We start from the raw sequence: 25807 nt of genomic DNA on the forward strand, positions 1-25807 counted from the left end.
AGTTTTACATCCTGAGCTTTTTTTCTTGTAGAGATATTCTTCGTTGTACATCTGTGAGTTACAATTCTGTGTTATAAGTTGTTCTAGATGGACTTTTATACTGACGATTTCCTTGCAGGTATGTAAGGCCCTTCGCCAGACGTACAGGTCCTCATCTGAGCTTCAGTACATCGTTGAACTCAGTGGTCAACAATTGCTTCCCGTTTCCAACACGAATAATCACACACCTATTTCCGAGCGCCTACAACTCTTGCGGGACAAAGCCCACGCATGGTTCAAGTTTAACAACCATTCCCTCGAAACAGTCTATATACCGAAGGAACTGTGGAGTTTCTTGGACGCGATAGTCACCAGTGGGCATCTCTGCTTGTGGGAGCAAGGCTTGGCCGCGATCATTCCGATACTACCAAAGTCCCCACAGCAAACAGTCGAGCGGTGGCAAAGGACGTTGAGTTCAGTGATTTCGGTTCCCCACTCAAACAAGCTCGATGTGTTCATGGACCCAGCACAAAACCTAATTGTCGTTGTGTATGTTGTTAACAATACCTTCTACATTGACCTTAGAGCCCTGGATGGTGATGGTATTCACCCGCAAGCTGCTGGATCAAGATTGTCGATGCTGCAGGGATACGAGGAACACCGCTTTGACACGAATTATGCAAAACTCAAGGGTTTTGGAAGGCATATCGCTTTGTGGCGGACGTCCCATTTGTCGACGTGTGGGTTTAAATGTGGCAGATTTGGGACTGGCAACATTCAACGACATCCAATGTGAGCCACGGTTAGAAATATTTGGGAGACTCGACATTTGATTCTCGATTTAATTTCAGTGCTTCCTCAGTTGTAAGCGAGGCAAAATCGATCTTTGTTTCCTCGGAAACAATAGGTTGCTTGTTGTCAACGATGTTTTGAAGCTCTATTCAATCGAGGATATGTCCCAGATGCCACAATTGCTGGCGTGTTTTCTGACACGTGCCCCGTTACGGCCCACATGGTTCCTTCAGACGGAATCGCAGACGCAAGCCCAACAAACGTACACCTCAAACTCCGAACACCAGCTACTATGCATGTCCACGCTTCTGGATGAAACTTGTGAATATCTCGTCTACATTATCTCCACAAGGATTTTCTTCGATCTGGAGGGATTGGCAGTAGCAACGCCAATATCGTGGAATCGCTGGGACCCTTCACATACTCGTTTTTCAGGCACAATAGCAAGTGGAAAGTTCACCTTAGTGGGAATCGAGTTCTGCAGGCATTCTGTGACGGCACGCCGCATATCGGTCCAACACACTATATATTACATATGATGGACTTCAGCCCGCTAGCCGTGACGAACAGGCGAGGTCTAGGACGAGTGGTGAAAGAGCCATCTACGATAGACATCAGTGACTTCACCTTCGACGGTTCTCAGGACAGCTTGATAACTTCCCTGCCTTACGTCGAGGTAGTATGGGACAGGGAGTTCAAAATTGGCGAGTTGGGAGACATATGGATTGACCAGGATAGAATCTATTTGCTCCTCCTAAAGTTCGAATCGCTTTTCAAATACTCGAAGTCATTGATGTTTAGAGCGGTATATTAACTTGTTATGAAGATAGGGTCTTGTTTAGACACGTTTGAAAACTTTACAATACCAAGTTGATCCTGGATCCGGAGTAATGCATGTGCGATAAAGCTCGTTGCCACCCAGCAATGCTTTGCAGATCTGACTACGATCACGTACGTCGTGAATTCACAAACACTGCCACAATGTAGCACGATACAGTCCACAAATCGTCAAAAGCAATCAAACTACTTCATTAGCCATACAGGTCAACCTTCATCTACTCTGTGAACTGCGGCTGCATACTCTACTTACTACATTTCTTGGTATAGAAACTCTACGCAAACAAGGACACCCAAACAGCAGGGTAGCTAAGTACTAATGTTCAACGCGTCGCGGTCTATGGGTACAGACAGGAGACTGAGATAGCAACACAATATGATGTTAAGAGATGGGGAAAAAAAGTGCTACGGTATAGTGGTGCACGTGTTTATGTGCAGGACAAAACAGGAAATGGTTACCGATTATGTGTTGGCTTTGTCGAGGGGGCATTCGCATTCTCCTTGGCGGTGGAGGATGACGGGACGGGAGGTGGAGATAGTATGGGCGCTTGATGCGGTGGTGCCGATTGCCGCTGCACTGTGCCATCATCGCTTCCGTTACCCGCCTCCCCGACCGGCTTCATGGCATCTACCTCATCGGCATCAAGTACAATTTGCTGTGAAGACTTGCGTTTTGCAGCCTCTTCTTCTTCGGCCCGTCGGATGACATCGATCTCGCCCTGCACCGTTATACCGTCGAGCCATGTGTGATGTACAAGCTCAAAGGCTTTTGCACGGCGCTCGGGTTGCAATTGGAGCATCGGGGTGAGGAATGCAGAAATAGCATCAGCTTCGTCCTTAGGGAAGAGGTATTTGTCGTGCAGTACCGCTTCAAGAGGCCAAAACCGGAGCTTGTTGATATGTCGAAGTTCACCTAGAAGTATGATACGGTAAGAGCGTATCGAAGGGTATTTTGGGGAAACTTGCCTTTCCGATTGAAGAACTCCGAACTATACTTTCCTGAAAACGCGACTGATCTCGGGATTTCTCTCAGCAGCTCTATGATCTGAGCGATGTGGTCATCATCTTTGCTGTACCGTGGGCCTGGTGCGGGATCAAAGAGATAGTCTCCCCCGGTAATAAGTTCGAATACCTAAGGCGTGTATGAGCAGCATGCTCTGAACGATGATTGTTGCACATACCAAACACGCAATACTCCACACATCCGCACTAGTCCCCCACTTAGCGCCAAGGATGACCTCCGGGCAACGGTATTGCCGCGTCTGAATATCATCTGTAAAGTGGTGCTCGACCCAGGTAGCTACGAAGATAGAGAGCACCGCCGAAGCGAATGTCAATGAGCAGCCATAAAAACACAATGACAATAATATAAAAAGAAAGGTACCAACCGTTCCCAAGGTCCGCAATTTTAACTGTGATCTTCGCGGTACTCTCGAGCAAGCTAGACGTTGTAGATGTCTCTGCCAGTACCGAATCCATAGACATGACAGAACTGGAAAGCTTTGGATCGACAGCATTAGGTTCCACGGATGCTTTGGAACTCGAAACAGCGTGTGGCTGAGAAGATGTTGTGACTGGGGGATGGGAGGGGGCCATTTGTGTCAGTAGCGAAGGCCCTGGAGGATGGGCAGGGTGAGGTGTTGTTGTCTTGTTGAACCCGGATGGATGAAGTGAGACATTTGAGATACGCTCTGCAGTCACCTCTGTTGAGTCTGCGCGCTTGGAAGATACGTCCATGAGGCCCAACCCTGTTGCTGCAGCAGATCCAGCAGATCCGTCCTTTGCCACCGAACTAGATCCGTAAGATCCGGGCTTGGAGGTGGCCTCGCCATCGATTTTGCTCATACCGAATGCAAGCTTGTCGAACATAGGGCTACTGCCGAACGACGAGGATGGGGACGGTAGGGGCTGAGATCCGGTGATGAAAACGGATTCGGAGCGAGGTGTCTGGTTGCCCCCACGACCTTTGGAAGGCGGTACGCCAACGAGTCGGGTGGGTGGTGATGTGGCATTTGCTGACGCGGCAACCTCATTCTGGATGATAGATTCGACGTCATCGATACTTATAAGAACATTTTCAGGCTTCAGGTCTGTCGGAACATGATCATGGGGCCCAAGGGACAGGGAAAAATAACGGACCGGTGTGAATTATGCCACAGCAACGGTGCATGTAATCCAAACCTAGGAGGACCTGTTTCGCAATCTGCTTGACAAGGTGCATGGGCACGCCCTTGTTTTGATGTCGTTTGATGAGGCCGAGGAGATTTTCACCCAGGACTTCAGAAACCATGCACACGTGAGTGCCGTTGGGACCTTTATGTCGGAAGTGATCCAAGAATGACATAACATGCGATCGACCGGGATGTGTGTGGGCATGGGATGAGGGAGGATTGGGATTATCAGGGGATGGGGCAACAGGAGGAGAGTTAGATGTGATCAAACGTTGAAGTAGTTTGATCTCATCGAGAGCGGTCTCAGTGTACCTCGGCGCGGACTTTACAATTTTGAGTGCGACATGTCGATTCATTCTGATCGGTTAAGAAACGGAAGGTCAGACAAATGGACTGCGCGTGGGGACACAAGTGGTGCCTGCTCACTTTGTGTCTTTGGCGAGCCATACTGTTGAGAAATGGCCCCAACCGAGTTTCCTGACCACAATATACCTGCCGTCTGAAAAAGAGTCACCGATGTGAACAGGATGGTAGCCTCCCTTGACGTAGTCCTCCCAATCTTCTTCGTCTTCGGTCATGATGGATTGGGAGTGAGAAGAATAGGACGCGTGAGACATGGTGAAATTCGGGTATGCTGTAAACGAAAACGATAAGGCAAGTTCTGTCAAAAGAATACATAGTAGGCGATGATAAGACTATGTTTGATAGCAACGGGAGATAAGCACACCTGGAGCGCCTATTTGGGTATACCTTTCGCTATGATCAGTAACAACAAGAAAAATTTGACGATGACAACGACTACGACGACGACGACAACGACAACGATGGCGATGACTGTAAGTCTGAGAGCTGGAATAGAGATCGACCAGCAAATTCGCTTTGCCAATCACATACAAGAATCTATATCAGGTACACGTTGAACAAAAAGACATGTGATTGGCTACCCTGGCTGACTAATACACTTACTCGTGACTGGTTACAGCCTAACCGAAAATGCTCAATAGCTACGAAAACTTTGGTATCCGGTCAGGAGATGCATTGAGGCTATAATTGACATCACGGACCCAGACGTTCTTGCCAAACAACCAGCACCATGCAACCATACGCTAGGTCGGCTCTTTCAGTAAATGGGTTGTGCAGACAGAGGCAGGTAGTCCAAATCTCCGCCTTTTCTCCAATGACCTGCTTGAAGGAGTAAACTAATACGTTTCCCCCGCACGCATCCATAGGTTACACGTCATAATTACTACAGGCATTCATCTGCCTCATGTAATCACAATGGGCACCAACGTTGTATCAATGACCTCTGCCGTCAAAACACGTTTCGTGTAGCCCACGAGATCGTGTTCTCGAAACCAGATTAACCATCTTGGTATGTCTCGGCCTTCTGTTACCTCTTCAGGACTTCCATGAATAGCATTGCATGCCTTAAACACGTGTACAAGTCATGACTTTTCCTGTCGGTCCCTGCCACTTCTAGGTCACATACCCCAGCTTTCATAATCTTCATCCATTAATTGATGCTTACGCCCTCCTTCATCCGGTTCGGATTACACGAGGCAGCGCCTTCCAACCTGTGCTATTTATCCTTTAACTTCGCTGATCCTACGTTTTCACTCCACAGCTTATCAGCATCCTTTCAGGTGCTCGATCGTACCTATACTATCATCACTGTCCATGAGTCCTTTCGACGACCTTGATGATGAACAAAGGTATGTTACAACCAGATATCATATGTCCCTCTCATCTCTCGTAGGATCAGCATCGCTAATGAACACCCCAACGATCTCGAGTCTGGGCCATCCTCTCCGTCCTCGCCACCCAGCTACCTTCGTCCTCGTCGTCAGAGTAAATCAAATTCCCGCCATCGGTCACAGCATACCACCACAGACGGAGGCTCAAGCAGCCACCTCCTCGCCCGTCTCATCGCTCGCGACGATGAGGTCCGCGAAATCAATGCCCTCCTCGTCGTCACTTCAGAACGTCTCGAGACCGAGTCTAACCGGGCCAACAGCTCAGAGCGCCGTGCGCTCGAATACTTCAACCGATTGCGTCAGGCAACCGAAAATCGTGAGCGCGCTGAACAAGATTTGGCTCGTCTTCGCGAGGAGTTGAAGCTGTACAAGCTCCAGCTCGAAAATGCACAAAAGGAGATTTTTCGGGCACAGGATATCATTAATCAGGTTTCTGCTCAGAAGTGTGAAGCTGAGGCGGATGCTGCGAGAGCCAGAACCAAGGCAAGGAAGCTGCAGGAAGAGAAGATGATGATGATTGCCCACGAGGATGGCAGGCGGCGTGGTTACAAGGAGGGCCTGACAATCGGACGTCGGCTCGGCTTCGACGAAGGAACCACGATAAGATATGATGATGAACCGGCCCGACGAGTGCATCGGCCTGCCGTCCAACCAGATGAAAGAGACCAAGAAGAGGAAGAAGAATCAGTGCACTCCGAACGCAATCATGCACGCTCACAACCACGGGCACACCCGCAGTCCTCAAGACAGTACGTAACAATATACACATGTGCAATTGTGCTCATTTTCTATTGACAGCGTACGCCCGGAGTCTCCCCCACCTGTTGGGCAGTATGGTACAGCGCCACATGCAGTTGCTGTTATACCGGTTCCACCACCGCAAGTAACCCCAGTCCGGTCACATTCTCCTCCAGGAAGAATCACGACGCCCTCGCCGCCAACAAGTCCTCCAACGGAGAACGTTCACCCCACGCAAATACGCACAGCATCTAGCCACTTAACCGATGTTCCTCGAGATGGTTGGATACCACGAGCGGACCCACAGACATCTTACATCCCAGTCCCACCACCATACGGACTTTCTCAGCCCGTGCCCCGAAGCTCCAGCACACACTCGCACGACTTAGACAACCACTCACGTTACGGTCCTTCGTATGATGCCGGGGACTCAAACTACGCTCTTGTGAGAACTCGCGATTTTGCATATGCGCAACCTGCCCCAATTCCGGTCCCAAGTTTACATACTCCATCTCTCATGTCACGGTCAACGTCGACGCATATGTCTCAATACGAGCTTGTGAGCGCCCCTGTCGAACGACATGGAACCTCACTTCGTCACGATGTATCTCCTGCGCACACAAGGAGTGAAAGCCGTACTGAACGACATACGTCGTCGCGCGGTGGATATCACCCCGACAAAAGTCGGAAGGAGGATTTGATAGAACAATGGCGTGCAGACCCAGAAGTTGTTGCTACAGCAACTCCTGGAACGGCCATAAGAGATTTTGTGCGATTTCTTAACCAATATTGAAATGTCAGAGCACTAATTTTATCCTCGTTTAGCAGCCCATGCCACCTACTGGACATCATCGTCCCAGGGAGTCAAACATACCCGCCCCATATACTGATTCACGTCCTTCGAGTCGAGTAGAGTCACAACCATCGCAAGGCCCTTCCCAGAAACGGAGTCCACCACGATCAAGAAATCCACTCGACTACTTCAACATCAGACAACGTTTCCACCAGCGAACACAATCGGCCGCCAGCGTTCCAAATATAACTGTTGAACCCCCGGTATGTGTTCCGATATGAAATGCATATTCTGTTTACATGTTCTACAGTCTGATGAGGCTTCGACTCCATCCGAGCATACCCATCATTCACACCTCGAACTTCTAAGTCCAGACACCGCACTTCGGCCCCTTCCCCCGTCCCACGAAGAACGCTCCCGGACATCCGAAAGACACTCACAAGACTCCCACGGCGCCTACCACTCGGCTGCACCCACGCAGCCTTCATGGCCAGCAGGGTTCGTGCCCGTTTCAGGGGCACCACCCGAACCAGCCTCTCAATATCCTCGCTCAAGAAGTCGAGGATCTGATGAACATTACCAGATGTCGCCTATTCCTGAGGGTATCACATACCCTGAATCGCCGCTGCGTGCTCCGTCGTCTCATGGAGATCGTCTCCCGCAAGAATCTGAGTCTGAATCGAGCTCGCCGGCACCTCTGCAGAGACCGATATCACTTTTCTCTGACCAGGATGAGTGAACAATGAATATTCTGCTATTTTTTGTATTTGTAGATTTTTGATTTTAACACATTCGCGCACTGTCCTTACACTACTGTTACGTTATGAAACTTGTCTTTCTTTCCAAGCCGGTGACTTTTAGATGCATGCAGTCGTCCTTGCGTACAGCTTTGATCATCGGTAACTACCATTAAATTATGATAGGGGTTCTGGCTGATGACTCGCCGGTAACTCACATCAAGCTTCAAGACCCTTCGATGTCAAGCAGTGCTACTGATCGATGATCTACGAAGACGACTGATCGAGATAGAGAGGAATAGAGTGCTTAGACATGCCGCAGTCGAAACTTTGGTTGTCTTATTAGTAAGCCGTCGTTTCATACTTGGTGGCACTGACTTTTCATTTCGAACTCTTCCAACACACGAAGGCCCTTGCAGCGTGCTAATCATGATGCTATACTCACCCTAATTTACGGAACACTGTTCTGTCTGATCCGTAAATGTTTGACCTGAGTCAACCATTCAATTCCAAACAGAACAACAGTAATACGTACACATCCCTCAGTTCAGAACAACTTCGACATTCGCGAAAAGCCCTCATTCAGACTCGATTTAGATTCATCCGAATTCGCACCAGAACTTGTACCTGTCGATAATGGGATCTTGCAGGTATAGGCCATGCCGCGGGTGAACTTATTGGAGATTCATCATATAGGAGCAGCTGGCTGCGGGTATGGACCCTGCACCCGAGAAGCAAGGAATGTTTTTTATAACGGTGGTTTGCGTACGCTCTGCGTTGCTTACAGAATAATTACTTTTACTCCAGGAGGATAGGTTCTTGCAGTGGCTGCTCGAGTCACTCTTAATAACGCTATTGAAATTGCGGAGTCACGGTGCCCGTTGCATGCGATAGCGCTCAGGAGCTATAGCAATGAAGGACAGCATATTGCAGGAACCCCCTATTCCAGAAGCCATTGCGATGCGTCATCGTGCTGGAATCGAGCTCTGGATACTCTCCGGATTCTCACAGGATAAGCTGCGGGCGAATCGAGATTGATGAGTGTTTTTCTCTCTCTTTTGTTCCATGCCTTCTGGATCTTATTATGGCCCAAGGTTCACTCCTGAAGCAAGATATGGAATTCATAATTCTATCTGCTGATACTCCTGAAGGTATTGGCAATTGCTGCGGGTCCCACGTCGATTCTGGGCTCCACTTGCCTCGGAAACAGTGAAACGCGGGTTTGTCCTTGGCGCTAATTTTTCTGCGGTTCGTTCAGCTTCAGAATTTTTCTGTAGCAAGTTCACGAACAGAAAGTACCCTACATGATCCCCACCCGCAAGTTCTGAAGTCAGTGAAAGACCTATTGGCATCATAGATACAATTCTTATTACTCGGCGTCCGATATGTGCATGAACAGTGTTGAGAGCGTCCGTGCAAGACTGTTTTTGTAGTTCAACGTTGCACTGGTAACGCGTTTGCAACCTGGAACCGTGTGCACTAGTCCCCCCTCAACAGATTATGGACGAATGAAGATATCGTTTCTTCTTACTATGATCGTGCATGTTCATCTATTGTTTTCTCGGTTTTATACAAACAACGTTCTCTTCAACAGCTATCCCACGACGCTTTGACCAGTGCAGTCGATTGTCATTGCATTGAATCCATGCTCGGACACTTGGTAGCTGGCATAGAACTCTTTGGCTGCGGGGGCGGCCAAAAGTGCTGAGTGAAACAAGTCTTCAGTATCTCCTCCTAAAATTATTCCTCATGGACAGTAAGGCTTTCACATTTTTGTGTGGGCAGCTATGTGCTTATCTTTATTTCGGCGATACTGCAGCGCACACCGTACTGTGAGTGCCCTGCATTCAACCAAAGATACCATTGTACAGTAGTGGGCAATAGCCACACTGCTACTGTGGAACTATTTCTTATGTCAGTCAACAGAGCAGCCGATCAATAGCGCCATGGCCTCCACAAGTGGATGCCCACACAAACAAAACACTAGAAGACCTGTGGGTCTGTGGACTCTTGTACGATGAGTTATATAAAAAGGATCGTGAAAATTGTTGAGTATCACCAACGACCCTGAATCATGCATCGCGCTCTTGCAGTCGGCGATATCGTTCACAACATACTACAACATGTCAAGTCCTCCGGCACAGACCTGATAAACGTAGCAGTGACCTGCTCTACGTTATCAGATCCCGCCCTCAATATACTATGGCTTGAACAGTCAAGTTTAGGACCCCTTGTGATGTGTCTGCCGCAAGACACCTGGGAGGTCACGGAGAATCGCACTATTGTGGGTGATGTCTGCCATTTCAGTCTTAATAAAATGATGCTCACCGTACTCCAATTTGTAGAAACTTTCTCGCGTGCCGCAACTCACGGAGTGGGAGCGTGTCAGAACCAATGCGTCAAGGATACGCAGGATTATTTCCGAGAGGCGCAACCATGTTTACGTTCCCCCGAGACCAAGTGCCCCGGTCCTACGGCAACTATTCGCGCTGTTTCCGCCTGCCATACTCTTCCCCAAATTATGTGCAATGCATTTCGATGCGGTGTCTCACCTGCCGGAGATTCATTCAGACTTCTTGCTACTTCGCCAGTTCTTCTTGCCCAGATTGGAAACCCTGGCATTTAACGTACCGTCAAGAGTCCCCACGTATGAGGTAGAGCAATTGATCAGTGCTCTTCCCGCGGAAGCGTCCGGCCTGCGGCAACTGTCGATAATGTCGTCTCAGGGTCTTTCGGCCTGTCGTTCTGTAATGCCAAAGTTACTTGAAGTTAATTCGACTGTCTATGCGCGGAATCGACATGGGCCTGATGAGGCAGAACCTTGCCAATATCCAGCATTCGCGCTGTCTCCAAAGCCTGACACTTTCTTTGAACGGACTATCTGATATGGAAAACAAACCATCAGATATGCCACTCGAATTAAGTGCCCTCAAACGTCTCTTTCTCCGTAGCCCTCGCTTGCAAAATTGCACATCCTTCCTTCTTCAAATTGCCACCCCACAATTATCAACCATCGAGATCGGCACACACCGCACAGCTGCTACCCCAGAAGAAATCACCGCGCTCATTGAATCCCTATCCACGTCTTGCCAAACATTCGGATATCTGGAAAAGATCTCTGTGGTCGACTATTCGCCCGGCCAGTGGTGGGAACATGAATCTCAAAGCGAACTCTATTCCCGTATTTTCCGGCCTTTGCTCCAGTTTCGAAGGCTATCGACTGTCGAGTTTGTTGACACTGGGAAATTCCGCCTTAACGACTCGTTTATCGAGGATGCTGCAGTTGCTTGGCCGTATCTTCGTGTACTGAAGTTCGCCTCGGAGAAAGTTAGCGATTGCGATGTCACCTTTACCGCAATGCTTTCATTGGCGTCAAAGTGCAAGTTGCTGCATTGCCTACACTTAACGTTCGATGCCACATATTTTCCGATACTTCCCCATGCGCAGGATGGGAATCGGGAACTTTGGACCACGCAAACAGCCCTCAGCGAGCTGCATGTCGGACGCTCGAAGGTGTCGCCAGCGTCGCAATTTCACCTCTTCCTAGCTGTGGTGTTTCCAAACCTAGTTGATCTCTCTCGATCTTATACGGCGTATCGTTTGGCCGATGGTATTGCATGGCGCCAATTAAAAGAAGCAGTGGGAACAACTGGCGATCTATCTGGAGACGTTCCCAGAAATGGCAACCTCCTGGCAAAGCTCCCTACTGCAGCCACAGCCTTAGTTGGAAGGGGGGACCAAGCGGGGGATGAGGAATTGGAGGGGGAAGATAATGATGAATTTCTGTGAGGATCTCAGTGTAACCTGGTGGAAGCTCTACATGTTATGTTATATACTCTGTATGCTTATGTTTCTAGTATTGGTGTGTGCCTGAAAGTAGCACACGTGAATAAATGTAAATTATGTTGTGTTTGCTGTGTATATGTCTGATGACTACTTTGAATTAAGTCCTATCGTTTCACCGGGCTTATACTGAGGGCTATAGAACGCCATGGTATATATACTCAGGGGCTTTGGCGTGTACGGACGCACCTGCTGTCAAAACTGACCCTGCCATCAGAATAGTGATACGTAAGCACGGGAAGTGTGAATCTCCGTGAGTCAGTGATACACGATCAGGAGTTCAGGGTTTCAGCCAGCCTATAGTTCGAGGAGTATCCGTCGAACGATTAAATTTGAGACGAACGCAAGGGCAAAGGGCCAGAACGAACGCAGCATAGAAAACAATATAGTACAGTACAAGCTCCGCAGAATACATCTGATACGTGGGTATACACTTACAAATACAACCTACTTTGTGCACCCATGAATACAAACCACTTCCGAAATGATGTAGCTGTTCGAGAATCCCTCAGTGGTGTCGCGCTCGATCTGTTTCATTCTTTTTTCGTCTCGGGTACCGATTCTGCCCCCTTGACGCTCTGCACCAACGATCTACCCAAAGACATCGCCCCAGATGCCCGATTCACACGGCCTCGCAGCCCAGTAGTCAATACAGTCCGCGCGCCGCCACACCCACCCCGGGTGGAGCTGAACAGTGCGAAGTCTTGGACAAGTACGATTCCATGCGATCTACGCGCAGACGCACATGATTAGCGCCATAAAAACCACGATCAAATTATAGCACGGCAGACGTACGATAAGTTCGCGAGTGTAATCGTCAAATGGCTCCGACGTTCGGGGTTCTTCAGGACTCAGGATTAGACATGTGTTTAGACTGGAAATGTAATCTAGGGGAGTTACCTTGTTCGTCCATGAAGTCTACGCTGACGTCTTGAGAGAAAGGCAGCTTGCTGGAGGCTACGAACAACATCCATCAGCGTGCCGGTGACCGAATCGATGTCATGCATGCTCTCGAAGTAAGTATCGCCGATGCCAGGGGCGCCATATACGGTGTCGTCATCACGCTTCCTCGCCTCGGAGACACTTTGAGGGGACGGGAGAAGAGGGATGCAGAAGATGTGTACGGATAAGAGGTGTGGAAGAGCGTACAGTGTACGCGAACCCATACCGAGTATAGTATCCTGAAAATGAGGGCAAGTGTCGGGGATGGAGAAAGGAAATGAGAGAAATGCAACGCACCTCGCTTGGCGCTCCTCTTGCATACCTGACTTGTAATTTGGTTAAATTGGGAAAGCGCGCGACGATGGCCAGCACAACTTCGTCGTCCCAGTCCCCCACGAACAGGGAGAGCTCTTGCACCCTCGACAAGTGAGAGTGCACTTCTATAAATGCTTGGTAGAGTGGTGCGAGCACGACCTCGTCGCGAATATCGAGCTTGATGATTCTGCGTCCGGAACAAATAGAAGAGATGGCAGATAGGGGGCAGAAAAAGCACAGAGGGCTGGAAGAGCAGTTGGTGACAGTGAAAAGGCGGGAATGTGGTTTCGCAAGATGAGAGTGCGGAGAGAAGGAAGAGTCTCGAGGAACGAGATGAAGCCCGGCGGAGCTCTTGGACGGTCTTTATGATGGGGAACTTGACGTCGAGAGCAGTGAGCGGGGGAGGTGGGAAGGAAGATGTGAAAATGCGATGTAACCAGACAGTGTGGTCATATGTGAGGGTGCGGATGGTGGGGACTCTTGCAAGCATTCGTAGACGGGTACGGGGATTCCGAGGGTTAGTGTCGTCGTCATTAGAGGGGAATACAGCGCGAATATCAAGGAGGGTGAGGGATTGAAGTTTCAGAGAAGTGTGGTCAACATCTGTATAGACACCAGCGAAGTGAACGGTGCAGTGCACAACTGCTAAATCACGCAAGTGCGGAAGGTCACGCAAAATGGAGTGTAAATCTCGCGGGAGAAGCATACCGCGGAAGACGAGCTGTCTGAGAGAGGTGAAGGACGCGACTTGAGTGAGGAGATTATCATAGACAGCAGCGTCCGCAAGGAAGCGTGGTTGATAGGCATCCTTTATGTGGTAGAAGCGATACCTGTTTGTTTGCCGGTTGAGGGGAATAGGCGTCCAGTCGTCAGCTTCCGCCAAGGAAACGATAGCGACAGCTTCTTTTAGTTGCTCTACGGTGCGTTCTACGAGGGGGGATATACCAAGAAGAAGAGCGCGAGGTGAGGGCTGAAGAGACGACAACGCTGAGTGCGCCATTACAAACGATGTCGGGGATGTCAGGATTAGATGCTTGTAGAGAAGACGAATGGCGATTACATGAAAGCTCTTCGAGGTCAGGACAACGTTACGAAGCGACTGTGAAGGCAGATACTCGAAAATTGAAAGCCAGAGTTCATTTGGAAGCGTCATTGAATAGATGACCGTTGACGAAGATGCAGCTATAGCCTATAGGCAAAATCTTCATGCACGATCTCAAGAATTTAGCAAGTTACAAGGTCCGTTCTTCTGTTACGTATCACGTGATTGACCAATGTTTCGGATTTGGAAGACTGTTAGCGCCGAGACAGTCGAGACGCGCGTTTGACGAGTGAAATCCAAGTTTGATGGCAATCTGAATAGATCCAAGAAGAAGGTCTTGACGGAGTATATAGATGAGACTTTTAGAGACGGGCAGCACTTATATATACCTAAGGGTTATCAAGAGATGGTCAAACGATAAAGGCTGAAGCAAACTACTGGTCAAAATACAAGCAAATACATATTACCTGTTGCAAATTTGATTTGTTACGAGTCGTCTCTATCACGAGAGCGCACCAAGTGTACAACGTCCTCATACTTTCGTTCATTTATGTTCCGCCCAGGGGGTGTGACAGCACAATCCTATCCAGCTCATGGTGGGGGCTTGGACCTGAGCTTGCTACGGAGGCGCAGGGTCACATTTCACTTAGTATCAAGGCGGATGGTCTGCAAGACCTTTGCCTCACCGTCACGATTTTCTCTAGCAAGGCCCACTGTGCAAACGTTGTTGCTCATCTGTCCGTGGAATCTTCGTGATCTCGGGTCGCTTGACTTGTCCGGCGAGTCTTCCAGAGAAAAGGAGACGGTTTGGACTATCAGACGCGACCGACCGTTCGCCTGGCACAGCCTTTTGACATACTTTCCCTAGCCCAGCGGTGTGGCTGAGAGTACAAAAGTGTCACTGAACATTACTATCAGTGCAAGAATCAAGGACGTAGCTTCTGACATGTATGATGGATGTAAGGATACTTCAGGTATTGTCACGGTAGTGGTAAGGACTTCTGATGCATTTTCATTTATATCTTGACAGTAGCGCTGGTGGGCATTATATCACGCATATATATGCTGACTCACAACAGGAGAGCGAGCCATTACAAATGTACCACCGAATTGTTACTATGTAAGGGAGCCAGCTGAGAAGGCGTTGTTGTATTAGTCACGGTGCGTCAATTGTGCTCCGCCTGACTTCCACGCGCAACAGGCTATCTCTCAGGCTTCACTAGTTCACTAGTCACTAGTCACTTGACGCTCAATTTGACGCTCGACTGGGCGGTTGTGCACTAGGTGAGCACGAATGCCAATGGCCAGGACAGCTTTAGTGTCTATGTTGAGATTATCATCTCGTCATCTTGTCCCGCGCCTGCGTGAGTCCGGTGGGAAATCTCTTCCGTGGCTGCATTGGCGTTCATTGATACATACCATCGCTTATCGAATTGATCAGTCCTAGGGCTCGCAAAAACTATGACGAATCCGGTCCACTCCCTTGGCGGCCACATGGTGTGGACTTTGCTCTCAAACTACTTCCTTGACCAAGCTTATAAGTACACCACGAGTTCCAACGCAAGGCATGTAGTAAGGAGCTAGAATTAAGCAAAATGAAATAACCAATACCGTAGATGTACAGATGAGTGAATCATACGCAAAATATCAATAACATTGAACCTACATAGAAAATGTATAATTTACAATATTCACGACACAAACTGATGAGTTACACGCCGTGTCACGGTGGATGGCCATGTTAGCGCCGAAATAGACGCCAAGTTCGACTTGTTTCCCTATTTTCATTCATTCATTCCCCATACCCTTTTCGTCTCGATTGCCAGTTCCGCCCCCGCCTAATAATCTCCTAGTGACGTCTCCGTAATTGTCGTTGGGGACAGGGGTATCATATCCAGTCAGTGTCAGGTGCTTTTGATTCAGCATTTTTTGACATCTGCGAGTGACCTTGCGTCACAAGGTGGCGACTCGAAAACATCACCAAAAATGCCTGATTCGCACGGCCTCGCAACCCAGAAGTCAGTAGGATCCATACGCCGCCACACCCACCCCGGGTGCAGCTGAACAGCGCGAAGTCCAGGACAAGCACGGTTCCAAGCGATCTACGTGCAAAGATGGACATGATCAGAAAATCCAAAACACGATCCGGATACAACATAGCAGACGTACGACAAGTTCGCGAGTGTAATCGTCAAACGGCTCTGTCTTCGACACTTGAGGCTCCTCGAACCCTGGGCTCAAAGTTGTGATTATAGTCCAAATATCAATAGATTGATCGAAACGCTTCTGTTGCTCGGCAAGCCGTGCACTCTCGGCACAGCGACCCGACGGGAATCCCGTGGCAGCAATGCACGATCACGGTGTCAAGTGCCTATGTCCATGCCCACGTCCAAGTCCATGTCTATGTCTTGATAGATGGCAGGAAGTGTATTGTGAGAGTTGCGAGCGCGGCACCGGTAGGGTATGCTATAATCATCGTCGCTGTTATCCTGCTCCAGGCTGGTATCTGTGTCCAGATCGATGTCATGCATGCTCTGGAAATAAGTATCGTCGATACCAGGAGCGCCATATGCGGTGTCATCATCAAGGTTGTTCGTCTCGAGGAAATTTTGAGGAAGTGGGGGCAGAGGGATGCAGAAGATGTGCACAGACACAAGATGTGGAAGAGCGTACAATGTACGTGAACCCATTCCGATGATGGTGTCCTGGAAATGAGGGTCGGCGTCGGCAAGGGAAACAGAAAACGAGGGAGATATAACGCACCTCACTTGGCCCTCCCCTAGCATACCTGATTTGTAACTTGGTCAAATTGGGGAAATGTACGACGATGGCCAGCATGAGCTCGTCGTCCCAGTCCCCTACGAACAGGGAGAGCTCTTGCACCGTCGACAAGTCAGAGTGCACTTCTGCAAATGCCTTGTAAAGTGGCGTAAGCACAGCCTCATCTCGGATGTCGAGTTTGACAATGCTACGGCCGGAACAGAGAGAAGTGATGGCAGAGAAAGGGGCAGAAATGGCACAGAGAGCCGGAAGAGCGCTTGATGACAATGAGAGTGCGGGTACGTGGTTTCGCAGGATGAGAGTCTGGAGAGATGGAAGAGTCTCGAGGAACGGGATGAAGCCCATTGGAACTCTGGGACGGTCTTTCTGGACAGGGAACTTGACGTCGAGGGCAGTGAGCGGGGGAGATGGGGAAGAAGATGTGAAAATGCGGTGTACCCAGACGGTATGATCATATGTGAGAGTGCGGAGGGTGGAGGCTTTTGCAAGCAAGCGTAGATGGGTACGGGGAAGATTCATGTCGTCATCGTCGGATCGAGAAGTAGCGCGAATGTCAAGGAGGGTAAGAGTTTCGATGTTTAGGGAAGTGTGGTCAATATCTGGAGGGGCACGAACGAAGGGAACGGTGCAGTGCACAACCGCTAAATCATGCAAGTGTGGAAAGTCGTGTACGATAGAGTGGAAATTGCCTGGGAGAATCATACCGCGGAAGACGAGCTGTCTGAGAGATGTAAATGAAGTCACTTGTGAGAGGAGAGTGTTATAGAGGGCGGTATCCGCAACCAGGCTTGGTTGGTAGGCATCCTTGATTCAGAGAAAAGAGACCTGGTTGATTGGCGATTGTTATTAGCGTTGACAGTAATTGGCTTCAACCCGTCAAAGGAAACAACAGCGACAGCTTCTTGTAGTTGCTCTACGGTGCGTACGAACGGGGAAATACTCAGCAGAAGAGCGTGTGGTGAAGGTTGGATGGAAGATAGAGCGGAGCGGGCCGTTACAAACGATGTCGGGGACGTCAGAATCAGATGCTTGTAAAGAAGACGGATGGCGACTGCATGAAATTTCTTCGACGTCAAGACAACGTTACGAAGCGACCGTGGAGGCAGATATTCAAAAATTGGAAGCCAGAGTTCATTTGGAAGCGTCATCGACGAAGTCACTTTCGACGAAGACGCAGCTGTCGACATTGAGGATGACATCCTTATGCACGATCCAAACCGCAGGTTACGAGAATCAATTAATCATTGCAAGCTCCTTTATAGCTTCACGTCAGATGCACACCAAATAAAGGCACACACTTTTTATCTTCCGTATCAATATTAATGTGTACCATACCACGTAGTAAGTGAACTGCGTGCAATAGTCATGTGTAACGTATCGACAAGGACAAACTAAGCAAGCGAATCCGAGTGTAGGGTATCAAAATGAATCTTGCTTGATCATATCAACCAACTGTTTTGCGACTTCTTTAGATATCCCACAACGCTTCGTGAGATGAGGGACAAGATCCTTGCTTCTAATATGCAAACCCCCTCCAAGTAGCTCCTTCAGCTTGCGCATGAACGAGACAAACAAGTTATCCCCTCCTATCCATGCTTGCCTCTGCCCGTTGGCAATATAGGTCTTGACAAGTTCGCGGATCGTGACGCGCGATTGTTCATAAAGAATTTGTGTCTGCCTTCCAGATAGTTGGCGGCCATGATGCACACGTGACCAGCTAACATTGATCTGATGTTTGTTAAGGTGGGCATGTTCTCGATCCCACCAGTCCTCCAACCTCTGCTCTCTCTCGAGTTCGTAATCACAAGAACAATGGGAACCTTCTTCTCGCACAGGAATTCGTGAAAGAGTCGGTAATTGCTCTGAAGCATACCAGAGATTCTGCTGGCGCGCATGCAGAACAAAAGCAAATAAGTGCCGCCTTCCGATTCCAACTTCTTGATAAGCCGATAGGCGCTCTAGACGGACTCCAGATACTCTTTTATTCCAAGCTGCGGTTCCTCGAGTCCAACGGTATCGAAAACATTACAGGACACGTCGAATTCGTTGGGATATTCTTACCACTGCAGCGTGCAGCGTTGCATGCCAGGAGATGTGTGCTATATCCTTTCCTGCCATGAGGTTGACGACGGAGCTTTTGCCTGCGCCCGCCTGCCCACAGAGTACGTTATTTTTATAGTCTTCCTAATTCATTGATGTTTAGCAACATACGGAGCAACACTTATCTGGGGACTGAGTACGTACCTTGCGAGAGGATTAGTAGCTACTCCGGGTGTCCAAATATTCTGCGGGAAACACTGTTCGATGAGGTTGCAGACGGCACAGTATGACTGTTCGTGGCGTCGCCTGAGCTCATCTGTGTCAGCTTGATCGATGGTCACTGCGGTAATACACGCGTGGCCGGCAAAGTTCATCCCGAGGTCTAAGATGGATGTCTCGTTCTTCCTTCACCAATCTTCCATTTCTGGTTCTCGGTCTTCTAGAGCTGTGACGACAAGGACAATGAGCGCTTTCCCCCTCACTTTGGAGTGCAGTAACTTATAGTTGCGCCAGAGTGCCCTGGCGTCCTTTGTGCCCTGCACACAGTACACGACGAGATGAGTGGCCTTCCCCACACAAGACTTCGAAGGAGATTCTTCAGATTTCTCTCAGCTTGCGTAGCGGGGACTGTGCCCTGAGAACCCTCATCAAGACCTGCAGTCTAGTTCAGTGACGCCCACAAAGAGCGGCGAACTGCACTGACTAGCCGTATCGAACAGCTGTACCTTTACAGTCTTGCTCTGGGTCACAACATTATGCTCGTACGCCCTGGTGTCAGTTGTACATCCAGAGGCTTCGAGGGACATAGGCGTGCGACGTAAAGCTTCCTTGATAGTTTGGGGAAGCTGCAGTCTGAGCTGAGGAGTGAGACTGACTTCCAATTAAGTTCACGCTAAGGAAGAACTGGAGACCACCCGCGGTGGGCGATACTCTCGCAGGAGACCGTAGCCATTTGCGTCCTACTGATGAAGTTGAGCAGATTGAGCCAGAAACTTCTACCAGCGCCTGTTTCACCAGCAATGACAGGAGGAACAGCATTGCATGTGTCTGCGCTATGTGAGGCATCCTCGACTCGAGGGTGGCTGTGGCTACCTGCACTCTGTTCAAAGTTATGTGACTGACTGCAAGTTAATTTTATACTGTGGAAGGGCAAGATACTACATACGGATACGGTGGACGATGCTCTCCGAAGAACCGACGACATTGCAAAGATCGAAAACAACGAAAAGGGTGTCTTGACTCTTGACTTGCATCGACGCATCGTCGATATTTTTGAGTGCAATCGGCCCCGCCCCAAGTCCCTGATTCATTAGAACATGATGTATCCAGGTGTAAATTTGGAAGATCGATCCCGAAGACGCAGCTATCAATATTGACGATGGCATGGACATCATATCTTCATGTATCACCCAAATTGCAAGCGATAATAATCAAGTGCTTTGTGGCATCACGTGATGGATACCAAACAAACATTCTTTGTGGCTTGGCACCAATTGGCGTCTAGTATCCAGACTGGTAGCCAGGCCGTCTTTCTATTAAGTAGTGTCTGCCATGCTAGTTAGTAAACTACACGCGATAGTCATGTGTAACGCATCGACGAGGACAAAGTCAGGAAGTATAAAGTAAGTATCAAAATCATGATGGATCTTACTTGATCATATCAGCCAACTTTTTTGCGACCTCCCTGGATATCCCGCAACGCTTCGTGAGATGAGGAACAAGATTCCTTCTTCTCACACGTGGACCCCCTGCAAGTAGCTCCTTCAGCTTGCGCATCAACGAGACGAACAGACTATCCCCTCCTATCCATTCTTGCCGCTGCCCGTCAGCAGTAAACCGCTTAACGAGCTCGCAGATTTTGAGGCGCGATTCTTTATAAAGTTGCTTGTGCTTGCTATCCAATCCATTGATAGCGGTGATGCATGCGTGACCAGCGACTTTGATCTCATATTTGTCAAAGTTGGCATGTTCCCGCTCCCACCAATCCTCCATCCTTTCCTCTCTCTCGAGGTTCGTAATCACAAGGACAATGGGAACCTTCTTCTCGCAGAGGAATTCGTGAAAAAGCCGGTAATTGCTCTGAAGAGCAGCGGTCTTTCTGCCAGCGCGAATGCAGTACAGAAGCAGATCAATACCACCTTGTCTATCCAATTCCTTGACTAGCGTGTAGGCATTTACGGCGGAGTCGAGGTACTCGTTCATTCCAAGCTGCGGGTCCTCGAGCCCAACAGTATCGAAGACCTTATAAGACACCCCATCAAAGTCGATGGTATAGTCTTTCCAATGGAGCGTGCAGGGGTCCAAGCTAAGAGATGCCTTTGCTACCTCCTCTCCTGCCACGAGGTTGACGATTGAGCTTTTGCCTACTCCACTCGCCCCAAAGAGTACAATATTCTTTCTAATTATTGATGTTTAGCAAAATACGGCGCAATGTGCGTCTGACAACGAAGTACGTACCGGCAACTCCGTTCGATAAGATTGCAGACAACCTGGTATGACTGTTCGCGGCGCTGCCTGACTTTATTTGTATCACCTTCATTAACGGTCAACGTGGTAATACAAGCGTGGCCAGCAAAGTTCATCCCGAGGTCTGAGATGGATGTCTCGTTATTCCTCCACCAATCTTCCATTTCTGGTTCTCGGTTTTCCAGACCTGTAACAACGAGGACGATGGGAACATCTCCCTTGATTGTGGACAATAACTCGTAGTTGCGCTTGAGCGCCGAGGCGTACTTTGTGCCCTGCACACAGTACACAATGATATGTTTCTTCGTAAGAGTCTGAAAGAGATTCTTCAAAGCATTCTGAGCTTGCGCATGGGGGACTGTTCCCTGAAGGCCCTCGCCAAGACCTGCAGTTGAGTTCAGTGACGCCTACGAAAGGTCGCGGACTGCACTGACCAGCGGTATCAAATAATTGTACCTTTAAAGTCCTGTCATGAGTCACGATATCATGCTCGTACACGGTGGTTTCAATTGTACATCCCCTGGCGTCGGAAGACGTTGGTACCACCTGCGTCTTGGTAATCAAGTTGATCAAGGAACTTTTACCAGCGCCTGTTTGTCCAAAAATCACAACATTGCATGTGTCTGTACGACGTGAAGCTTCTTCGAGTCTGATACATTTGCAGCCAGCTGCACTCTGATCTGAGGTGTGCGACTGACTTCCAGTTAGCGTCATGCTGAGGAAGAGCAGATACTACATACGGTGAACGATGATTTCCTAGGATCCGGCGGCATTGCAAAGATTGAGGACAATGAAAGGAGCATCTTGACTTGCGTTGTCAGTGTTTTTGAGTGCCATCAGTCTTGGCTTCAGTCCCCGATTCGTTAGAATGTGACGTGTGCAGGCGCCAGATTTGAAGTCCGATCCCGGGGCCTGGATTCAGCATGTTCCAAGCATGCAACAAAAGCAATGTGATGCGTGACGTACTTAGTTTCTGAACGCATTAAGCTCGGAGGACCCTGGTTCAACGTTAACCCTCAGACCCTTATTCTCACCTACTAGTAGCCAGACCGGTCAAAGGAACTCGTTGGAACACAACAAGTCCGAGAGCCAGATTTGAAGATCGATCCCGACGCCTGGATACAGCATGCTCATTGCATGTGAGAATGGCAAGAGACAACTAACAGTCTGCCTGTAGCTCAGTACGGTAGAAGGTCGTGCTGGAAACTCTGGTTCCGGGGGAGTAATCAACTTCGGCTAATAGTCATATTGGTCCAACTGATTCAGCTAGACACTTTGTTGGGAAATTCATATACTTACTTGAGCAGTGGGCACTCAACAGTTGCGTATTAATGTATGATCTGGAGTGCATTTCTGTGTAGGAAGGTGTCTTTGTCCAGGCCTCAGGGTCAAGATTTGATGGAAGGGATTATGGGATCTTGTGCAGATCGGTTGTTACCGTGACGAGCTCAGGAATTTGCCGAAACGATGAAGCAATTGCAAGAGGGCATGACAGCATGTGTAGAGCAGAAAGGTCCAATAGGCTGCTAAAGCCTGAATGAGGGGGGGGTGAGGATTCTGGCCGCCCCCTAATAGCAGGAAGAAGCCTGAGAGAATTCGACTATGTAGATGTTGTGCAGATGAGCATTAATACTCTAGCAACATCTAGCTGGGCTAAGCCAGGTAGGTGGGTACCGATGCCTGACGGTAGTAGCTTGAGCTTTGATAGGGTGTACGGGTGTTATACTACTACACGATCATAACAATAATTGGAGTGCACGTGCAGCCAAGTGACGGTGCAGGGGAACTAGCCAAACAGGTAATTTCAAATGATCAAGTATATGAGTGACACCAGAGAATTCGTGAGTGTACCCAGGGTGCTTTACGTTGATTGCGGTGGTTTTCCGACATTATACATGGCTTTATATGACTTTATATTCCAATATAAGGAAAATCTTTCCTATATATCGGCATATATGACAATATCTTCGGTTCACGAGTCCTCTGATGGCCCGACTCCTGCGTAATGTCGACTCGGATACGGTCCCCCCTGGTTCATAATATGGTTGCATTTGGAATTGATTTAGAAACTATCTTACTATGCCACTTATCACAATGCCTTCCTCGCATGCATGGAACATGCTGAATCCATACGTCAGGGCGCCTGGACCCGTCACTGCGTTCTAACGAATCGAAGACTGACTCGAAGGCAAGACTCAAAAACACCGACAACTCAAGTTCAAGACGCCCTTTCCGTGATTTTTGGTCTTTGCAATGTCGTCGATTCTATCGTCGACTACACCCGTATGTGATGCCTGGCTTTTCTTCAACAAGAAGTTAACTTGAAGCCAGTTCTATACCCCAGAACATAATACAGCTGACCACAGTCATCATCCAATTGAGGATGGTGACATTGGCAAAGAAGCAGCCGCGAGTGGAATTTCCTCAGTCGGCTCGGCCGCTGTGACTCAAACAGCGCCGATGTCCCTCAACGCAATGTCACCGTCTTCCGAGAGGGCATCGTCCACCGTACCCGTATGTGGCGTCTGGCTCTTCCTCAGCATAAAATTAACTTGAAGTTAATTCTACCCCTCGGGTCAGAGGGCAGCTGGCCATAGTTCGGATCGAGTCGGGAGTGCCAAAAGTCGCTTGAATATTAGTGAATTGTGGAGTAGGAACAAAAATCAAAGAAACCCCACCATGACGTTGACGACCCAGGATACAACGCCGCCGTCTCTTGGGAGAGTATCACCCCCCATATCCGTATGTGGTCACTGGCTCTTCCTCAACATGACGTTAACTCGAAGTCAGTTCCGCACCTCGAATCAGAATGTAGCTGACCTCAACCGCCATCGAATAAAGGAAGCTTCACGTCGCACAGACACATGCAATGTTGTCATTTTTGGACAAACAGGAGCTGGTAAAAGTTCCTTGATCAACTTGATTACCAAGACGCAGGCGGTGCAAACGTCCTCCGACACCAAGGGATGTACCACTGAAACCACCGTGTACGAGCATGATATCGCGACTCAGGGCAGGACCTTAAAGGTACAGCTGTTCGACACGGCGGGTCAGTGCAGTTCGCCACTCTTTATGGGGTGTCACTGAACTGGATCGCCGCAGGTCTTGGTGAGGACTCTAAGGGAACGGTCCCCAACAAGCGCGCCAAGAAGTCCCTTAATTCTCTTATGAAGAAAGGGAGCATTCATCTCCTCGTGTACTGTGCACAGAGCGCACAGGACCCCTCGGCGCTCCAACGCAATTACAAGTTATTGTCCAAAGTCAAGAGAAATGTTCCTATCGTCCTTGTTGTTACAGGTCTGGAAAACCAACAACCGGAAATGGAAGATTGGTGGAGGATTAACGAGACATCCATCTCAGACCTCGGGATGAACTTTGCTGGCCACGCGTGTATTACCGCGCTGACCATGAATGAAGATGATACAGATGGGGTCAAGCAGCGCCACGAACAGTCATACCGCGCTGTCTGCAACCTTATCGAACAGCGTTACCTGCAGAATGTGACGAGGGTTCACAGTGTGCCTACTATTCCTCCTGCAAGGTATGTACTTTGTCGCAGACGCACATTGCGCCATATCTTGCTAAACATTGATAAATTAGGCAGACTAAAAACATCGTACTCTTCGGGGAGGCGGGTGCAGGCAAAAGCTCAGTCGTCAACCTCATGGCAGGAGAGGAGGTAGCGGTCACATCTCTTAGCATGCGAAGGTGTACGCTCAACTGGCAAGACTATACCATCCACTTCGGTGGAAAGTCTTATAAGGTGTTCGATACTACTGGCATAGAGGAATCGGGACTCGAAAAAGAAGAGTACCTCACCGCAGTCGCAAACGCCTATATGTTTATCAAGGCGTTGGATGCAGAAGGCGGCGTTGACCTACTCCTGTTCTGCGTTCGCGCCGGCCGATTCACCGCTGCGCTTCAGAGCAATTACAGATTCTTTTATGAATTCCTCTGTGAGAAGAAGGTTCCCATTGTTCTCGCAATTACGAACCTCGAAAGAGAGCAGAGGATGGAGGACTGGTGGGAGCGAGAACATGGCATCTTCACTCGATATCAGATCCACGTCGCCGGCCATGCATGCATAACCGCGGTCAATGGATCACCTGGCAGGCACCAGCAACGTTATGAAGATTCGCGTGTCGCGATCCGCAAACTTGTCGAGGAGAAGATCGCTAGCGAGGGATGGGGGGGGGGGAGGATCAAGTTCATGATGTTGGTGCGTGCACTGAAGAAGATTTCTGTAAAGAGTCTGCATATCAAAAAGAGGACTCTTGCCAGTCAGCTCAAGGAGCGTTGCGGCATGTCTGGAGAAACCGCAAGACAGTTGGCCGATATGATCGAGCAAGGGGAGGCCACAGCAACTACTTGCGGATCGTCCTTTGATACATGACATATGCGACTAGGCGTTTCTTATTCCCGCTGCTTTATCACTAGCCCCACTCAATTCTTATTTTATTCTGCCATTTTACTTTGTGGCTTGTAATATAAATCTTGATCGCATGGGAAATAAAATAATGTAGAATTGAGTGCCTCAGTTTATTCTTCCAGTTTATTTGATGCAGGCATCGCTGAGC

General features: G+C 49.0%; 9 protein-coding genes across 9 annotated transcripts; 4 read left to right on the forward strand and 5 right to left on the reverse strand.

Moving 5' to 3' along the window:
* The first annotated feature begins 715 nt into the window (after positions 1-715).
* BJ212DRAFT_998613 (uncharacterized protein) lies at positions 716-1446 on the forward strand. Its single transcript, XM_041344549.1, has one exon. It carries the CDS (start codon positions 933-935, stop codon positions 1308-1310), a length of 378 nt encoding a protein of 125 aa, XP_041186313.1. The 5' UTR covers positions 716-932; the 3' UTR covers positions 1311-1446.
* Positions 1447-1779: 333 nt separating this feature from the next.
* On the reverse strand, positions 1780-4669 carry BJ212DRAFT_1397564 (kinase-like domain-containing protein). Its single transcript, XM_041337247.1, has 7 exons — positions 4507-4669; positions 4206-4440; positions 3748-4136; positions 2997-3698; positions 2790-2908; positions 2575-2740; positions 1780-2521 (listed from the first exon to the last, which is right to left on the reverse strand). Exons 2-7 carry the CDS (start codon positions 4394-4396, stop codon positions 2064-2066), a joined length of 2025 nt encoding a protein of 674 aa, XP_041186314.1. The 5' UTR covers positions 4397-4440; positions 4507-4669; the 3' UTR covers positions 1780-2063.
* Positions 4670-5456: 787 nt separating this feature from the next.
* Positions 5457-7803, forward strand: BJ212DRAFT_1304801 (uncharacterized protein; the record flags this gene model as incomplete). Its single annotated transcript, XM_041333677.1, has 5 exons — positions 5457-5491; positions 5536-6282; positions 6332-7040; positions 7097-7327; positions 7375-7803. The coding sequence occupies 5 exons, from the start codon at positions 5457-5459 to the stop codon at positions 7801-7803; spliced, it is 2151 nt and encodes a 716-aa protein (XP_041186315.1).
* Positions 7804-9413: 1610 nt separating this feature from the next.
* Positions 9414-11611, forward strand: BJ212DRAFT_1591281 (uncharacterized protein). Its single transcript, XM_041342511.1, has 4 exons — positions 9414-9557; positions 9621-10085; positions 10147-10528; positions 10707-11611. Exons 2-4 carry the CDS (start codon positions 9876-9878, stop codon positions 11588-11590), a joined length of 1476 nt encoding a protein of 491 aa, XP_041186316.1. The 5' UTR covers positions 9414-9557; positions 9621-9875; the 3' UTR covers positions 11591-11611.
* A 325-nt stretch (positions 11612-11936) lies between these two features.
* BJ212DRAFT_1397581 (uncharacterized protein) lies at positions 11937-13943 on the reverse strand. Its single transcript, XM_041337248.1, is given in 7 exon segments — positions 11937-12373; positions 12440-12494; positions 12520-12590; positions 12610-12825; positions 12884-13145; positions 13166-13252; positions 13279-13943. 7 exon segments carry the CDS (start codon positions 13605-13607, stop codon positions 12236-12238), a joined length of 1158 nt encoding a protein of 385 aa, XP_041186317.1. The 5' UTR covers positions 13608-13943; the 3' UTR covers positions 11937-12235.
* A 2363-nt stretch (positions 13944-16306) lies between these two features.
* Positions 16307-17911, reverse strand: BJ212DRAFT_1487324 (uncharacterized protein; the record flags this gene model as incomplete). Its single annotated transcript, XM_041341268.1, has 3 exons — positions 16307-16648; positions 16707-17528; positions 17582-17911. The coding sequence occupies 3 exons, from the start codon at positions 17909-17911 to the stop codon at positions 16307-16309; spliced, it is 1494 nt and encodes a 497-aa protein (XP_041186318.1).
* A 1260-nt stretch (positions 17912-19171) lies between these two features.
* BJ212DRAFT_1487325 (uncharacterized protein) lies at positions 19172-19968 on the reverse strand (the record flags this gene model as incomplete). Its single annotated transcript, XM_041341269.1, has 6 exons — positions 19172-19300; positions 19342-19418; positions 19468-19616; positions 19669-19723; positions 19779-19881; positions 19930-19968. 6 exons carry the CDS (start codon positions 19966-19968, stop codon positions 19172-19174), a joined length of 552 nt encoding a protein of 183 aa, XP_041186319.1.
* A 318-nt stretch (positions 19969-20286) lies between these two features.
* On the reverse strand, positions 20287-22131 carry BJ212DRAFT_998841 (P-loop containing nucleoside triphosphate hydrolase protein). The gene is made up of 4 exons (XM_041344550.1): positions 21971-22131; positions 21665-21923; positions 21222-21615; positions 20287-21162 (listed from the first exon to the last, which is right to left on the reverse strand). The coding sequence occupies exons 1-4, from the start codon at positions 22031-22033 to the stop codon at positions 20412-20414; spliced, it is 1467 nt and encodes a 488-aa protein (XP_041186320.1). The 5' UTR covers positions 22034-22131; the 3' UTR covers positions 20287-20411.
* A 2028-nt stretch (positions 22132-24159) lies between these two features.
* Positions 24160-25623, forward strand: BJ212DRAFT_1470078 (P-loop containing nucleoside triphosphate hydrolase protein; the record flags this gene model as incomplete). Its single annotated transcript, XM_041339009.1, has 3 exons — positions 24160-24279; positions 24333-24771; positions 24831-25623. Exons 2-3 carry the CDS (start codon positions 24398-24400, stop codon positions 25621-25623), a joined length of 1167 nt encoding a protein of 388 aa, XP_041186321.1. The 5' UTR covers positions 24160-24279; positions 24333-24397.
* Between the last annotated feature and the right edge of the window lie 184 nt (positions 25624-25807).

Source organism: Suillus subaureus (genome assembly GCF_016647635.1).
Source record: "Suillus subaureus strain MN1 chromosome Unknown BJ212scaffold_77, whole genome shotgun sequence".
Taxonomy (NCBI): domain Eukaryota; kingdom Fungi; phylum Basidiomycota; class Agaricomycetes; order Boletales; family Suillaceae; genus Suillus; species Suillus subaureus.

Coding starts and splice junctions, on each gene's coding strand:
- BJ212DRAFT_998613 (XM_041344549.1), top strand. CDS start 933: ATGTCCCAGATGCCACAATTGCTGGCGTGTTTTCTGACACGTGCCCCG.
- BJ212DRAFT_1397564 (XM_041337247.1), bottom strand. CDS start 4,396: ATGTCTCACGCGTCCTATTCTTCTCACTCCCAATCCATCATGACCGAA. Junction 3,699..3,747: donor CTGTGGCATAATTCACACCG/GTCCGTTATTTT, acceptor ATGTTCCGACAG/ACCTGAAGCCTGAAAATGTT. Junction 2,522..2,574: donor GGAGTTCTTCAATCGGAAAG/GCAAGTTTCCCC, acceptor TCATACTTCTAG/GTGAACTTCGACATATCAAC.
- BJ212DRAFT_1591281 (XM_041342511.1), top strand. CDS start 9,876: ATGCATCGCGCTCTTGCAGTCGGCGATATCGTTCACAACATACTACAA. Junction 10,086..10,146: donor TCACGGAGAATCGCACTATT/GTGGGTGATGTC, acceptor TCCAATTTGTAG/AAACTTTCTCGCGTGCCGCA. Junction 10,529..10,706: donor GTCGATAATGTCGTCTCAGG/GTCTTTCGGCCT, acceptor ACAAACCATCAG/ATATGCCACTCGAATTAAGT.
- BJ212DRAFT_1397581 (XM_041337248.1), bottom strand. CDS start 13,607: ATGCTTCTCCCGCGAGATTTACACTCCATTTTGCGTGACCTTCCGCAC. Junction 12,495..12,519: donor TCCCCTAGATTACATTTCCA/GTCTAAACACAT, acceptor TCTAATCCTGAG/TCCTGAAGAACCCCGAACGT. Junction 12,374..12,439: donor ATTACACTCGCGAACTTATC/GTACGTCTGCCG, acceptor GTCTGCGCGTAG/ATCGCATGGAATCGTACTTG.
- BJ212DRAFT_998841 (XM_041344550.1), bottom strand. CDS start 22,033: ATGCTCCTTTCATTGTCCTCAATCTTTGCAATGCCGCCGGATCCTAGG. Junction 21,616..21,664: donor ACAATTATTTGATACCGCTG/GTCAGTGCAGTC, acceptor ACTCAACTGCAG/GTCTTGGCGAGGGCCTTCAG. Junction 21,163..21,221: donor CTTATCGAACGGAGTTGCCG/GTACGTACTTCG, acceptor ATCAATAATTAG/AAAGAATATTGTACTCTTTG.